The sequence below is a fragment of the Rutidosis leptorrhynchoides genome, unplaced genomic scaffold (genome assembly GCF_046630445.1).
Source record: "Rutidosis leptorrhynchoides isolate AG116_Rl617_1_P2 unplaced genomic scaffold, CSIRO_AGI_Rlap_v1 contig358, whole genome shotgun sequence".
Taxonomy (NCBI): Eukaryota; Viridiplantae; Streptophyta; class Magnoliopsida; order Asterales; family Asteraceae; genus Rutidosis; species Rutidosis leptorrhynchoides.
The window spans coordinates 53,734-69,271 of NW_027266595.1; the positions used below are offsets into that span (position 1 = coordinate 53,734).

A 15,538-nucleotide genomic window follows, 5' to 3' on the forward strand; every position below is an offset into this window, starting at 1 on the left:
ATGGCCGACGGCGGCGAGACCACCGCCACCGCCACCGCGTTGGTGGCCTTGGGAGGCAAGGGTTCCTCCCTCTCTCCGTCCTCACTGCACGCAGTGTCCGCCGGAACCTCGCGCGTGCGCGTGGACTCGTCGGCGCGCGATCGCCTCGCGTCTTCCCCGCCCGCCGCCAATCGGACCTTCCCCGCCGCTGCCAATCTCCAGATATCCTTCCCTCCTTACTTCACCGCCGCGGAAACGCGCGCTTCCCTCGCGGTGCTCCTCAACAAGCTCCTCGTGTCGGGAGGTCCTGGCACGGGCACGGCGCTCGTCGATCTCATATCGGATTCCTTGAATTCCGCGGAGGGGTACGAGGGTTTTGGAAATCTCGCCGTGACTAATGAAGAAGTGTCTATATCGGAGAAGGCGCATTCCAGTTTGTATGGGATTAGCGCGCTTTTGGATCACTTGTCGACGGCCTTGTCCACCACGGTCGATGCGGTTGCTGCATTGTCGTGCGAGGCCATCAAAGCCGATGTGGTGGTCTTCAATCCGACGGACTCGGGCGATGGGTTCGTCTCGAAAGATGAGATCGGGGTTGCCAGCGACTTGAAGGTTTTGCTTAACGGGTCTAAGTTGGTGGGTAAGGTGGAGAGCGAGGCAATCTCAAGCATTCTCAAAGTTCATGCAACATTGAGAAGGGTGGTGAAATCAGTGCATTCAGAGGTGCGAGTGTACCTGAATTCGTCAGTTAAAATTCAGAAAACTGGGTCTACTACTGAAGGTGCGGCGGTTGTGAATGTGTTGTGGCCGCTGGCTGATGTGCTACTGAGTATCGGTGAGAGCTCTTTATGTCGAGCGAAGATGGATTTAGATGCGATTGCTGCCGATGCCCTGAAAAGCAGCTTAACAGGTATGTTTGAGAAGGAGTGTGCGCGTATGGATGATTTAGAGAATGAGAAAAAGGTGCTCAGCGATGCATATGTCGGTAGAGAATTTGAGAAGTTTGTGCATGAATTGTACGTGCTTTGTGGTTGTGTCTGGAAAACAGTGGTTTGGGAGGCAATTACCGCATTTGTTGCCCTCGAGGGAAGTGAATTGATTGAAAAGGGAAAGCATGAGGAAATTAACGGAGTGCAAGCAGATAAGAAAAGTGAGAAGAAGAAGAAGAAGGTGGTGTTGGGGAGAGGGACAGCTGTCTTGGTGCAATTGATTAAGGATAGATTTCAGAGGAACGGAAGTGACGAGTCAGTTTCTCTAGAGAAACTTGTAAAAGATTTATTATTGTTCCTGGACGCGAGGGGCCCAGAATTTGACCATTTCTTGAACAAAGTCAAGGACATTGTGGACAGTAATGAGAGTAGAAGGCTACCCAAGCTTCCCAAGGTAATTTTTTCAAGCTATGAAATGATTGGTATGATATCAAAAGAATTGCTTCTATCTCTTCTTTTTTCAGTAGCGCTATGGTTTGATTTCTAATTAAAGTAGCTAGTGGATGATTCTTATCTCGCTTTATGATTTATTTGTTCCGAAAACTCTGAATGGACTATATCGATCTCATTCATAATGTGGCTGCTTGATGACAAAAGGCTGGGCAAAATAATTTACTAATGGAAATTTTGAGAGAGAGAGAGAGAGAGAGACTATATCAAGTTATGTAACTTATAGAAATATTGAGATATTGAGCTTTTCTTGAGATATTTGTTTGGTCCACACAATTTTTTCCGTGTCTATCAAAGCTTGCTCCTTCTACTCACATACAAAAGTCATAATCATTCTTCTTACAGACAAGGTCATCTTGGTTTAACTTTCACATTTGAATTATCTTATCTATGATTGGAAGCACTTAATCTTGTATCGAAAGCTGACGACTTAATGTTAACTACTTTCAACATCTATCGGAGATTTCAGTCAGTTTGACATTTGCATGGTATGGTCCATGCAGGGAACTCGTGATTTTGGGAAAGAACAAATGGCAGTAAGAGAGAAGGCATTCTCCATTATAACAGAGGTTTTCAAGAAGCATGGTGCCACGGCACTTGATACTCCTGTTTTTGAATTGAGAGAGACTTTGATGGGAAAATATGGTGAGGACTCAAAGTTGATATACGATCTTGCTGACCAGGTAAATTTCGAGGATATTTTATTGCATTCACCTTACTTGCTATCTTAGATGTATAGATGGTTGATATTCTTTTGTATGTCATGCTTAAGAAAGTTGTTAAAGTTGATAAACTCCCTTGCACTGCGAATGTAATGTTCTCACTGATTTGGAGAGCCAGGGATTGGCATAATTGATTCACTGTACTAATGATACCTATTCTTTGTGTTGCGAGTCATACTAATGTTTCTGCTTTACATCTAATATGACGAATGATCTTTTGTCTTCCCTCCTAAGGCTATTGTCCTTTTCTTTGACAGGGTGGAGAGCTTTGTTCTCTACGATACGACTTGACTGTTCCATTTGCAAGATATATGGCTATGAATGGACTTACGTCATTGAAGAGATACCAAATTGCTAAAGTATACAGGAGGGATAATCCTTCTAAGGGTAGATACCGTGAGTTTTACCAGTGTGACTTAGACATTGCTGGGCAAAATGTAAGGATGGGGCCGGATTATGAGGTCATAGAAGTTCTTGTTGAGTTGCTTGATAAACTGAATATTGGAGATTATGAGGTAAACATCCTCTTGCTTGTCCTTCCCCCATCCTTCACATTGTTTATCTATATCCTGAAATTTAGAAGACAGAGCAAAAGTAGAAACAAAAAAAAGCTCAAACTGGAAAATGACAAAGAATGCAAAATGTTGATGGTTAAATGGGTGACACTTGTCTACCCTCAAGGATTGTCCTTTTATAATGTAATTTTTATATCTTTGTTGTTGATGTTCAGGATAGCGCTTTATTGTTTATGTAGAAATTCAAGAAAGATGTTGCACTTCGGTCATAAGTTTCTGACTGTTTTTATAGTTATTTTCAGGATTTAATAATTGCTGGTAAAAATTTAGTTTCTGGTATTCAGACTTGATATGTACATGGAAAGAGAAGTTCTTTATGTTTGGCATTTTTGTCAGAGTTCAAATACCTTCTCTTCACCTGTTTATCTTCTTTTTTTTTTTTTTTAACTCTTTTATTTTTATTTTTTTATTTGTTGATAATGATTGTTCTCAGATAAAGCTGAACCACCGAAAGTTATTGGACGGCATGCTGGAAATATGTGGTGTGCCAGCAGAGAAATTCAGAACTATTTGCTCAAGTATCGACAAGTTAGACAAACAGTCATTTGACCAGATCAGGAAGGAGATGGTAAGAAATTATACCATCCTTGTGGTCGTGCTTGTGTCTAAATTAGGAAAGTATTGGTGAGAAACTCTTTAGTAGCCTTGCATGTATGCTTGTGTTGGTGAGAAACTGGATTTTGTATGTGGTGTTGTGAATGTCATTTTCTTTGTGAACTCAATTTTTGTTCAAACTTTTTTGTATAATATTTTCAATTGATTCTGATGGAGGAAAATAGAGCATTGGGTGCTTCAAATGTGGAAGTACTTGAAAGCACTTGCTAGAGCTCTGTTTTTATAATTATCTGTTGACAATCGATTTGCCTTTCACCATTGGAAGACATTAATGTTTCTCTCTGGAGGGAAGAGTTTAAGCAAATTTAAGGCTCCTCAAATGAATGCATGAGTCCTGGAATATCCAGGGAAGTTGAAGGTAACGTGCATGTGTTTTCATTCAGTAAGTATCAGCTGGTTGTGTTTTGTTCCAATTCACTGCTTATGTATGAATATGTACTCAGCTTTCGTCTATTTGATGGGGCTCTTTAACAACTTTATTTTTGAGTTGTTTTTCATGACTTGTGGTCATTATGGAAACATGTGTTCTTTGGGCGGATAAACTGATATTTTCACTATGTTTTATTGTTAAAAACATAAGCCCAAATTTCTGCTAAAATTTCTTAACATCATTTAGGTGGAGGAAAAAGGTTTAACTGCTGAGGTGGCCAACCGCATTGGCAATTTTGTAAAGGAAAGGGGTCCACCTCTGGAATTGTTGGCAAAGCTTCAAGACACGGGGAGCAAATTTTTGGAAAATGAAGGATCTGTGCATGCCCTGAAGGATTTGGAAATATTGTTCAATGCCTTGGAAAAGTCAAAGAGTATTAACAGAGTTGTTTTTGACTTGAGTCTTGCCAGAGGTCTTGATTATTATACAGGGGTGATTTATGAAGCAGTTTTTAAAGGGGCCACGCAGGTGACTCTTTGCAAGCGCCTCCTACTTAATATTTCATGTATAAGCAATTTCTATCTGGCAGTTTTGCTTGTCAAAAATAGGACATAGAAGTAATCCCTTTTGATTACAAAATGGAGTTGCCTTGTAGTTGCTGTTGTCTTGTCCCCATGGTCATTTCTACACTTGTGAAAGAGTGCGCGTATGCTTGTGAGAGAGAGATGAAAGATATGAGGCATAAAATCTGCTAAGAGATGTTGATGAGGTCTCATTGCTGCATTGTCTGCATCTTGATAGGATACAGAGGTGCAAATTTTCATGTTATTTTGTTAATATTCACATAAAATCTGGAGCTTGGTTACAGAATGTATCAAAGGCATCTCTATGGAAATAGTGATGAACTGAATAATTGCACCGCCAGAGATATTTAGAAAAGCTACCAATTTAAATTATGATGTCAGGTTTTGAAAGTGAATGTGAACTGCCATCCGCATTTCAGAGCATTGTTTTTGCTGGTCTTACACAAGTATTGCTGCTTTGAAGCTCCAATGGAACAAATATTTGTACTCACCACTGGTTCAAGAGATGAAAGAGTTGTGCGTTAGTGATGTTGGATGGTGATGTGGTTGAATGTGGTAGATATAGCTTATAATCCATTGCACGGTGCTTGTCACGTGGATTCGATGAAACTGCAATTGTTACTTTTTATGGGGATATGATAGTGCCATCAATTTCATGCTTTTAATCTTCGGATTTATCTTGCTGGTCAGCAGACTCTATTAACAGATCTTATCTGCAGGTTGGAACAATTGCTGCTGGGGGGCGTTATGACAACCTTATAGGAATGTTTGGTACAAAGCAGGTTCCGGCAGTTGGTGTTAGTCTGGGAATTGAACGAGTATTTGCAATAATGGAGAATCAGGTACTCATATTTAAGATCTATTTGTAATTCTACTTACTTCATTTTTCCCCTTCTTCTCCTTTAATGTGCTTAAGCCTTCTTGGAGATTGTAGGAACTTGTATCTTGACTTACTGTATTAATTGCGGAAGCAGTTCAATATTTCAGATGCCTTGCAATTATATAGCTTACTTACCGAAATAATATTCCAGAAGGCATAGATGACCCACTATCTATCGACAGAAATGTGGATGCGTCAAAAGATTGATTTTTTTTTTTTTTTTGTGGCAAAACGAAAGAGTAATAAATTTGTTGTATAGGTGGTACTGACCATTTGAAGGTACTTTCTGGGATTTAGACATCACAATGGCTATAGGAGGCTGATGTTAAATATCAATAGGAACCTTAGCTTGTATAGCATACCAGAGCGGAGACTTTTTTTTTAATTTTTTCTGGGGGTTCCAAAATTTTGCCTAGTTTTTGGTTTAGAACATGATAGTAAGATTTTGAGTAATTAATTTCCATTCTGCATTTGGTTCCATCTCTTCTTATGACTACAATCACTCTAGGTTCGTCCTTAATTGTGAAAAGTAAATTTTTTGTTTGCTTCATTCTGATTGGAGTAATGTTAGATTACGTTTATCAAAGTTCTTCGAATAATTATGAGGATAAATACAAAAAAGCTCTTATTGAAGCTTACCATACTAACCAATTTATTTGTTTCTGTAATATCATGCCTGCATTCATTTATGCTTTTTATAACCTGATCATTTCGAGATAATAATAGGCCTTCCTATTTGAACTGTGAGTGAACTTAGTTGAGGAAAATTTTGACGAGTACTTTTGTTATTTCTATGCTAGTTAACGTGAGAGTTCAATTTTATAACCTCAGCAGTCGCTGGTCCTTTTCACCATTTTTCATATCCTTATACAGGATTGAAATTCCTGAGTATAAAAAAGAAAAAGAGAGGTCTGATGAAAATAGTTTAAATTTTTTCAGAATTTCATCTATTCTTTGCAGCTGAATAATAGAATCATTGTTTTCTGTTACCTTCACAGACATCTAATTCTGACAGCTGAGCTTAACATTCTCTTTTAGCATCTCCCATTTTAGACAGAAGTTAACTAGTTGAAAGTTTTAGATGTTCTGTGGATTTTCAGTTGTTGGATTTACGTAATGTCATAGACTTGCCTCATTCCACTGTAGAAAGATGAGAAACTCATGGATAATGAGAATATCGTTTGAAAAATGTAATCAGAAAGTCATCTGATTTCTTTTTTCACATCAACAGATAATTCGACCTACAGAGACGCAAGTGTTGATCGGATTTTTGGGGGATGACTTGCCCTTAACTGCAGAACTGGCGAAGGAGTTCTGGGCGGCCGGATTGAAAGCAGAATTCTTGATCAATAAGAGAGTGATGAAGCACATCGATTATGCCAAAGAGTACCGGATCCCCTGGTTAGTTCTAGTAGGCGAACGGGAACTGAGTGAAGGTGTGGTGAAGTTGAAAGATTTCGAGAATGCCAAAGAGGAAGTAGTTCCTAGAAGCGCAATCGTTCAAGAACTTCTCAGTCGTTTGGGAGCTGTGAGAACTTAGATTACACTACTACTTTCATACTGAGCATGCTTTTGATGCCATATACAAGCCTCTATCGGTTGGAGGATGCTGCTTCCAGGAACAAGATCGAAACACTGAAAACGATTTTATTTTTTTTTGGGTCAAATACTGAAAACGATTATTTAATATTCATATATACGCAGAAAATGTTTTGACAGGACTTGCTATGGGAATTCTCTGCTGTAGGAGTCATTCTTTTTTCATTTTCATTGTAAAAAAAGATAGGGAGGGACGATCAGCTTAAGTATCTCTTCTATTGTTTTCCCTATTTATCGAAATGCACTCCGTCATTACTCATTTCGATGTTGGAGGAACTTTCAACACAGACTTCTTTAGTTCTTTACTCTCAAGGTAACTGAAATTGTATAATTTCTTTTCCAATTGAAAGTCGCCTGTTTGGGAACTTAATAAATTACTTATTTATTCTGCTTCGAACTTCCCTTAAAAAATGGGAAACTTTAAAGAACTCAGTTTGGATCTTAGAAAATATCGAGAAAAGTATACATAACTGTACAAATCATTATGTGAATACTTGGAAAGATTTCCAGTGAATTTGCGAGTATTGTAGGATATGCAGAAAGTAAACAGTGGAAGGCACTATGGTCCATTTAGCTCTATAAATTATCCTCACTTTCTCGGGTTTAGGTGGAGACGTTTTAATTTCAAATATGGGTTTTAATTTCAAATAAGGAGACATGGCAAAAGTCCAAAAGTGAGAGTTAGGGTAAGAGTAGAATATGATTGATAAAAAAAAAATAGCTCTATGTAGTAAAGTGTCTATGATTAATTCTATAACAGAAGGCTTATAGAGCACTGGCCAAAATGATAATATGACAAGTCCAAGCTAAAGGCAAGACGAGTACTTATAACACAAAAGGACAAGTCCAAGCTAATGGCAAGACGAATACTTATAACACAAAAGGCCAAATCTATCGGCATGAAATATGATTTGGGCAACTCGACTATATAAGGACTGACATGGACAATTTGTGTTGAAAAGTGTGGATATTAGTGCTCATAATCTCGGCCGTGTATCTCAAAATTTCATACTATCACACAAGCAAGATTAGTGAGCTGATCTAAGTTTTGCAAGGAGTCACATATCATTTCTCGGGAAAATTATTTAAAAAGTTATAACTTATTGCACTTTGAAAAATTCAATTTTAAACTTTTCAATTGAGTCAAATGAATCTCGAACATTTTCGTATTTTGTCAATTTAGTCTATCCAACTAATTTTGAACAAATAATGTTGGCGTGACGATCTAGTCAGCACTGATTGTCATAAATGGCGTATTGGTGCTAACATGGATAATTTTTTTATAAAAAAAAATCTGATTTTTTTTTCTTTTTTGTCTTTTTTCCGCTGCAAAGCTAGTGAAGGTGTTATGTGACACCGAAGTGAAAGCGGATTTCTAGGTCCATAAAAGAGAGTGCAGAAGCACATTGGTAACGCCAGAGGAAATTGGATCCCCTAGCTGGTGCTAGTAGGCGCACAGGAATTGAGTGAATGTGTGGTGGAGCTGCAAGATATGGGGAATGCCAAAGACGAAGGAGTTCCTAGAAGCGCCATGGTTCATGAACTTATGAACCGTTTGAGAACTGTGGGAACTTAAATTATATTACTACTTCTATACTGTTCATCAATTTTTGACATGACCGGCAAGCAATAGTAGCTGTCATTAATGCTTATGATGCCAAATAGAAGCCTCCACAAGACCACAAGTTGTAAGATACTCTTCTAGCAACTGGGTAAAAGAATAGAAATTATCATTTAATATTTATACATATGTAGAAATTGTTGCCATGACTTTACTATAGGAATTATGAACTGTAGGAGTCAAATCTTTTTATTATATATATGCACCCACACAAATGCATATACATATATAATAAAATGGATAGGATCGAGCAATTAGCTCATCAACCTTTGGTAATGTAGGAGTCAAATCTATTTTCTATCTAGAGTTGTGTTTTTTCACCATTTATTAAAATGTACTCATTGTCCTTTCCCTTGAAAGTCGCCGGTTTGGGAATTCATAATAATTTACTACTCGATACTGGTTTGAACTTTCCTTCCAAATTTGTAGAATCCTGAACAAACTTAGTTTGAATATTAGAAAACTATGAGAAAAGTGTAAGTCAACTTAAACAAACAAAGCATGCCCTGTAGTCCCATTCATTCGACGCCTTCCGTGACGTATGATTTGTCCAAGCTAATGGCCGGACGAATACTTGGACTCTGAAGACCAGAACTATCGGCATGAAATATGGTTAATGGTGGGTCACGATTGAATTAGTAGATACATTGAATGTGAAATCAAACAACTCGATTGCAAGGATTGTGTTGGACATTACGTATTGGAAGGAGTCTGGAGTCAATATTAGCGCACAAAACAAAAATGTCGGCCTCATATGTGAAAAATTAATACTATCATGCAAATAAGGTATGTGTGCAGCTAGTCCTCCATGATCTCCCAGGATAATAGTGATAACTCAAGCTCGAAAGACCATGTCATGCCCCCACTAAAATATGTCTGGCTTGATTTTGGGTCGATACAGCTTTCAAGAATTCCGTGTCGTGATTCATTTCCCTTGGTTGAATTTATAATCGCAATATGTCAAGGACAAACATAAATGAAAGAGGTAAGAAAGGAGTATGGCCCACGGAAAATCATATACGACGATATATACTAGATTTTGAAAGATCAAAAGAGTCCCATCAGAAAATGCACTGTATCTTCGTCTATCATTGCCGAATAACACCGACGCGTTCGACAAGCATAAGGTGGATCACATGTCGATGGTAAGCAATCATGACAATAAACGTTTCTCCGCTGTTGCTCGGGTCGGTTGTATATTATGGCTCGAGGGGGGAATGCATAGCGTGCACGAAGAAAAGCTTTGGCTCGCGAGATGCGGACATTATGCAGTAAGGTAGGAAGAAAATTAACATGACGACAAAAGAAAGTACGAGGAGAAGATGAAATGAAATCTTCGAAAGTCATAGGTAAGGAAATCCGCCCCACAAGTTAGGTCGAATTGGCACGAAAGCCCACGGCAATTTTAATTTGACTCGGGTCAAATGGAATGGAGGCGGACCTCGTCTTGGATCTTGCAATTGAATCAGGTGAACGTGTCTTTGATCAATTGCCTCTGCAACGCATGGAAATTGAGACGAACAATTCCTAACCCTATTGAGTTTTAGACGCTCCAAAGGCGGCTTGGATTGACATGACTGATATGCCTTGGATGGATTCACTTTTGGGACTCAAACCCGGTTGCGGCAGTTTCGGGGGGTGGAATCGGACTGGTTTGGTTGACCCCTTTTTGCTCGGTCGTGTTTACTGTTTATAACGCGCGTTTGGTGCGGCGGCACTTGAGTTTCTTGAGGTCAAAGCACGTCATTATGCTACTTCATTACACCTCAAGAGTTGCATCCTAGGGCTCGAACCGGACCGGTGCCGCTTGCCCCCTAAGGACTCGAGTTGGGTTCACATTCATCGGAAATCGACGAATCCCCTTTCCCTCATGCCAAACGGAGCTCGACCTTACATAAACCCTACCCTCTCCTCTAATAATAACCCCTTAAGGAAATTTTAAGAATTAATACTACGGAAATCATAAATTGATCATAACGTTTATTAAATTTGAATGTTAAATTGTTGAGTTGGATATCAAGTGATTTTTAGGAGTCTACCAATTTGGAGATTTACTCTTTGTATGTTATGAGTACTAATTGGTGATTTTTTATGATATTAATCTAATTTAATAAAAATTAACGGAATATTAATAAATCATAAATTTATCAATTTGGGATTTTTAATGGTGATGTATGTATCGGTTTAAGATTTTATAATAAAAAAATTATTTTAAAATAAATTTTTTATATATGTATCAATCGGGGGTTTTTCACTATAGTAATCTAAATTTTAAACAAAAGTAGAAGATTATATTTAAGTTGAGGGCAATTTTCGGGTTCGATCATATATGATCCAAATTTTTCATATTTTAACCGGCTACTAGACAATTCTTCCGCTACCCTCTGTGGAGGGTGACGTGTCGCTCGGCGGCCCATTTCACGCCGCATCATCTGTGCCGCTGCCGGCGGAGGGGACCGATTTATTTCTGGGAAGATGGGGAGGGAGGGATTACCCATTCATTCCTTATTTATTTATTTTTGGAAATTCGCTGTCTGGATAATGGATTGTCGGAAAATACATACAAATGCAAACGATAAAGTACGACGGCACGTGAGGACCGCGATTGGGTTATAAATTGGGGACGGCAGATTGCACTTCGTCTTTTTATATGCTTGAATCTTCCCACTTTATTCATTCCAATATTATATAAATTCAGGATCGACAATAAAAGAAAATTTATTGTTTTTCTTTTTCGGGTTTTTAGTTAGATTACGAGGGACATTATATATCCAAATCCAATGTGCGCTTTCATTTTCTTCATTAATCTATGGATCTCTCAGTTTCTCTGTCGTGTGAAGCAAAGCATGTTTCAACTTTCAATACCCTCTTCTTCAATCCAATGGCCACCTATATATATATAATTAATTATTGTAAAGCGTGGCGAAGTCAAAAGTCATGACCAAACCTTACCTGTCGCCTGCGCTTCCCAAGCCATCACAACCAGAAAGCAGCACTTCCCACCTCGCATCATTCAGACAGATTTTACAAAGTAGTGGCCTTTACTAAACATATCAGCCTAAAATTAGAGAAAAAAATCGCGCTTTGTTTCACAAAAAAAGAGATAATAATTTGATAAATATTTTTCTAAAAAATAATCACTCGTGTAATTTGAAACAACTAATCAACAAAAATTACTTTAATTAATAACATCAATATATATTTAAATACCGCTCATTCATTTTCATAATACGCGATGCTTATCATCTACGAAAATTCACTAATAATCACGAAAACCGCGGGCCCCCTCACCTCACCTCACCTCACCTCAGGACACCTCTCCGCTTAACAAATAAAATAAATAAAATAAAATAATAGGGTAAAGTTAGAGAGAGAAAATGAACATTTCTCGGGCCATTTTAGAGAGAGAAAGTTGAGGAGGCGGGGGGTGGTCGGGGGGGTATGTGCTTTCGGTAAGAACACATCAACCGCTTTCCCCCATTAATGTCTCGCCCATAAAAAACGGCCGCCGTATCTCTTCCTCCTCCTATTCCTTCCCTTCTTCTCCGCTCGTTACCGATTCTAGTCCCGCGGTCTGGACTCGCCTCCTCCGTCGCCGCCTCCGCCGCCGTCGAATTCCCCTCCTTTTTGCTCCCCTTCCCGTCCAAATGGAAGGCGAGTTCCAGGACTGGGAATTGCTCCACAGCTCCGACTCCGACTCGGTCGACAACCCTAGGAGCCTCGACGAGATCGAGGACGAATCCGGGGGCATGATCCGCCCCGATTACTTCTCCCTCGACGGCTCTGCCATGTACCCCCGGGCCCCAACTCCCCCGCCCCCGCCCCTGCCCCCGCCCCCGCCCTCGCCCCCGGCGCCGGCTCCGGCTCCTCCGCCTCCGCCAGCGAGGCGGGCGACTCCGTCCACTCCGATAACCCCAGCTGGATCGATCCCGGCTCCGAGACCCGGTACCAGCGTAAGGACCCGGGCGGGTTCTGGTCCGACTCCGGCAGCGACCTCTCCGACGAGCGCAAGCTCGGGGATTTCGATCCCAAGGGCGAACTACTCGTCACCGCGGAGAAGGAGGTCGCCGGGGGATTGGGGGGTAAGAGTGAGGAGTTGGCTTTCGGGTTGGGGGAGTTCGATTTGGGCGATTTGGGCGTGAAGGGCGAGTATGGTTCCTCTGGAGGTGCCGAGAAGCAGGTAGATGTTGGTGAAATTCAAGGTCTTGGGGAGGATTCCCCGAAGTTCTGGTCTGCTTCGGGTGGAAAGAGATTGGCTGCGCTGAAACTTGGAGAGGACATGAGCGGGGAAGTGGTTTTGGGGGTTCGAAATGATCAGGCGGCAGAGGCAGAGGGTGGGAACGGAGCTGTCGAGGACGAAGGCCTCGCGATCAAAGCAGCCAAGCCGGAGGGTGATGAAGATAAAAGAACAGTGTGGTGGAAGGTGCCTTTTGAGCTGTTGAGGTTCTGTGTGTTTAGGGTCAGTCCCTTTTGGTCGCTCTCTGTAGCTGCTGCTTTTATGGGATGTGTCATCCTGGGGAGGAGGCTGTACAAGATGAAGCAGAAGAGCGCACTTTGCAGCTGAAGATTACCGTGGACGACAAGGTCACAGTGCTTTTCTTTTTCCTTGCCTCGATTGAACTCAGCTCGAGTCTTTCTCTGTTCTGTTTGCTGATATTACACACGATGTTTGTTGAATTGGTAAGATTGGTTGGTTGTTTGGTCGTTTTCCTTAGTTGTTTCTCAAAGTGGCTAAATTTATTGTTCTATGGGCATTGTTTTATAGAAAAGACTGGATTCAAAATGCTATATATTGGATGGAGCGGCAGTCTTTACTGTTTCTCAGTACTCTCCCATTATTATACAACTGGCGAAATGTTTGGATTGAGGGAATGACCATTCCATTCCTGGCCCATTCTTGATGATGACTGTTACAATTGACAGTGTCTGGATCGAGAACGATCATTCCATTCCCAGCCCATTCTTGATGATGACCATTCTATTTCTTGATTAACAGTTATTGGGTAGTGTCTATCTAGATCTATTTTATTTGTTTTTATTCCCATGGAATAACCATTCCTTTCCTTCTCAGTTCCTTTCCACAAATCAAACTTGCCATAAGATTTACATGGCTGATCAATGTGGTCAAATTATTATTTTTTTTTTAATTTTTTGTTAATATTCTCTTTCTAATCCCCAATAAATATTCTTTTTGGTAGTGGATTGATGTCAATGCCATCTCCTAGAACTAATAACAAGTGCTTTTTGGACGTTGGATTGATGCCATAATTTTTTGTTTGTCTTAGTGAGTACATGGTTGTTATGACTTGATGATGTTTCTTTTGTTTTGAGGCACTTCCACTTTTTCTTGTTGTGGGACATTGCATTTTCTTTGAATTAGCATAGACGCTTGTCAGTCTGTCCTTTAAAGTGTACCTGCAATCAGATCTTCGTTCTCTGTTTCTGTGTCCCAATCATTACTGCGCTATGATTCTTATGAAATAATGGATGCTTCTTTTACATATTGGTTAGCTTTTTCTAAGAAACGTTACAGGCACTGTGTAAGTTCTCTCATCCTCTATTCAGGTTTGGCACTTTCATTGTAAATAATTTTTCTGGTGGCTATTCTGGCTAAATTGTCAATTTCTATCAAGTGTGCTGATGTTGTGGCTCCTATGAAGTCCTTAGATTTACGAACTTTGTGGCTGTATAATCTGAGTGGAGTTATTAAGTTTTGAGTCAATCTAGTTGATGATCCCTTTAAGCATGTCTTTTTTAATCTAGTTTGATAAAATTACATTTGGAAAGTATGTTTCCACCACTAAGGTCTTGTCCTGGTGCAATTGTACTGTATACAAGCTTGACATTATGTATTTAGGGACAGAATATGGATATTTTTTCTCGTGCTGTCCACTTCTGATAATCAACTCTACGTCTTAAAAGAATGCTTACTCTCACAAGAAGCATGATCACAATACATAATTTATTGGGCTTGATGCTATTCAGGGTCCATATTAGTATTAACAATTTACATTATAGCATGGATATTGCCATTGTGTTTTGCACATTTAGGTTTCTCCTTTTGGCTAAATCTGGACATGTAATTAAGTTTCTCATTTAGCTGCAACAGCAAGGAGTACTTTTCTTATGCAGTGGCAGCCACATAGTCAACCGGATGAATTTTGTGCCTTGGTGCTTGTGATTTTCTGTTCTTGTGTGCTGATGGTGATTTCATCATTGCTTTGACATGTATAGCTAATTTTTTTATGAGATTAGTAATCTTATTTTCTAAGCATGCCATCACAAATGTGAGAGAAAGAGAAATATGGAAATAATAAGGCTGAAGCTGTTTATCTGATCCGATGGTGCTTTACACTTCTCTCTAGGCACATCAATTCAGTTTGTTTTTCCAATTAGATTTTCCATGTGTTTGGACCTTAGATTTTTCTTTTTCTTTATATGGTGGCATTGATTTATCAAAAACAGGAAGATTGACTCAGTAATTTACCTAAGTAGCACCTTAAGAATCTGTGCAAGTGCAGTATTTGTCTGATTAAGTGGGTTTGTGTGAATCCTCTATATAGACAAGAGAACTTGTTCTTCTTACTTGCAAGAAGAACTTGTTGGCAGTCTTGATATGTTGAGATGAATGTGTAATCCTTAGAAAATAATTTGGTCTTACACCTTAGGGTTGTAAAAAGTCTGGTTCTTATAAACTCATGGTAATTGCCTGGCAAGGTTATCCCTGTTGTATGCACAATGTATCAAACTGGGGCTTTATGTTGTGTCTGGTATGGCCGGGTACAATGGAATAAAAGGTATGGAATGAAAAGGGAATTGAAAGGAATGATGATACTAATAAATTATGTTTGATAAACTGTGGGAATGAAGGAAATGGGGTTTTTGTGTACGGTAGTGAGGTATAATGTTCTGGGTCTGCAATTAAATGGGATTTTATACCATGATTTTAGGGCGTATCTGGATAGACTTTTATATTTTTGCCTTTTGCTTAATCTAAATCTTGCAGTGGACATACTTTGACTTTTTCTTAATCCAAAACGCTCGAAACGTTCACTTTCTGAACGTGTCCATGTGAGGCAAACAGGATGCCTCTACCTGGAGAGCCCTTAATGTGCTGAAGAATAACATATACAAATTCTGAGTATGTATATTCA

General features: G+C 39.6%; 2 protein-coding genes across 2 annotated transcripts; both read left to right on the forward strand.

Moving 5' to 3' along the window:
* Positions 1 to 6,704, forward strand: LOC139883132 (histidine--tRNA ligase, cytoplasmic-like). Its single transcript, XM_071867345.1, has 7 exons — positions 1 to 1,362; positions 1,922 to 2,101; positions 2,398 to 2,655; positions 3,149 to 3,283; positions 3,947 to 4,228; positions 5,004 to 5,126; positions 6,396 to 6,704. Exons 1-7 carry the CDS (start codon positions 1 to 3, stop codon positions 6,702 to 6,704), a joined length of 2,649 nt encoding a protein of 882 aa, XP_071723446.1.
* Positions 6,705 to 12,031: 5,327 nt separating this feature from the next.
* On the forward strand, positions 12,032 to 13,251 carry LOC139883133 (uncharacterized). The gene is made up of 4 exons (XM_071867346.1): positions 12,032 to 12,174; positions 12,303 to 12,827; positions 12,872 to 13,064; positions 13,150 to 13,251. Exons 1-4 carry the CDS (start codon positions 12,032 to 12,034, stop codon positions 13,249 to 13,251), a joined length of 963 nt encoding a protein of 320 aa, XP_071723447.1.
* Positions 13,252 to 15,538: the final 2,287 nt, after the last annotated feature.

Coding starts and splice junctions, on each gene's coding strand:
- LOC139883132 (XM_071867345.1), top strand. CDS start 1: ATGGCCGACGGCGGCGAGACCACCGCCACCGCCACCGCGTTGGTGGCC. Junction 2,102..2,397: donor TATACGATCTTGCTGACCAG/GTAAATTTCGAG, acceptor TTTCTTTGACAG/GGTGGAGAGCTTTGTTCTCT. Junction 2,656..3,148: donor TGAATATTGGAGATTATGAG/GTAAACATCCTC, acceptor GATTGTTCTCAG/ATAAAGCTGAACCACCGAAA.
- LOC139883133 (XM_071867346.1), top strand. CDS start 12,032: ATGGAAGGCGAGTTCCAGGACTGGGAATTGCTCCACAGCTCCGACTCC. Junction 12,175..12,302: donor TCCCTCGACGGCTCTGCCAT/GTACCCCCGGGC, acceptor CGATAACCCCAG/CTGGATCGATCCCGGCTCCG. Junction 12,828..12,871: donor GTGCCTTTTGAGCTGTTGAG/GTTCTGTGTGTT, acceptor CGCTCTCTGTAG/CTGCTGCTTTTATGGGATGT.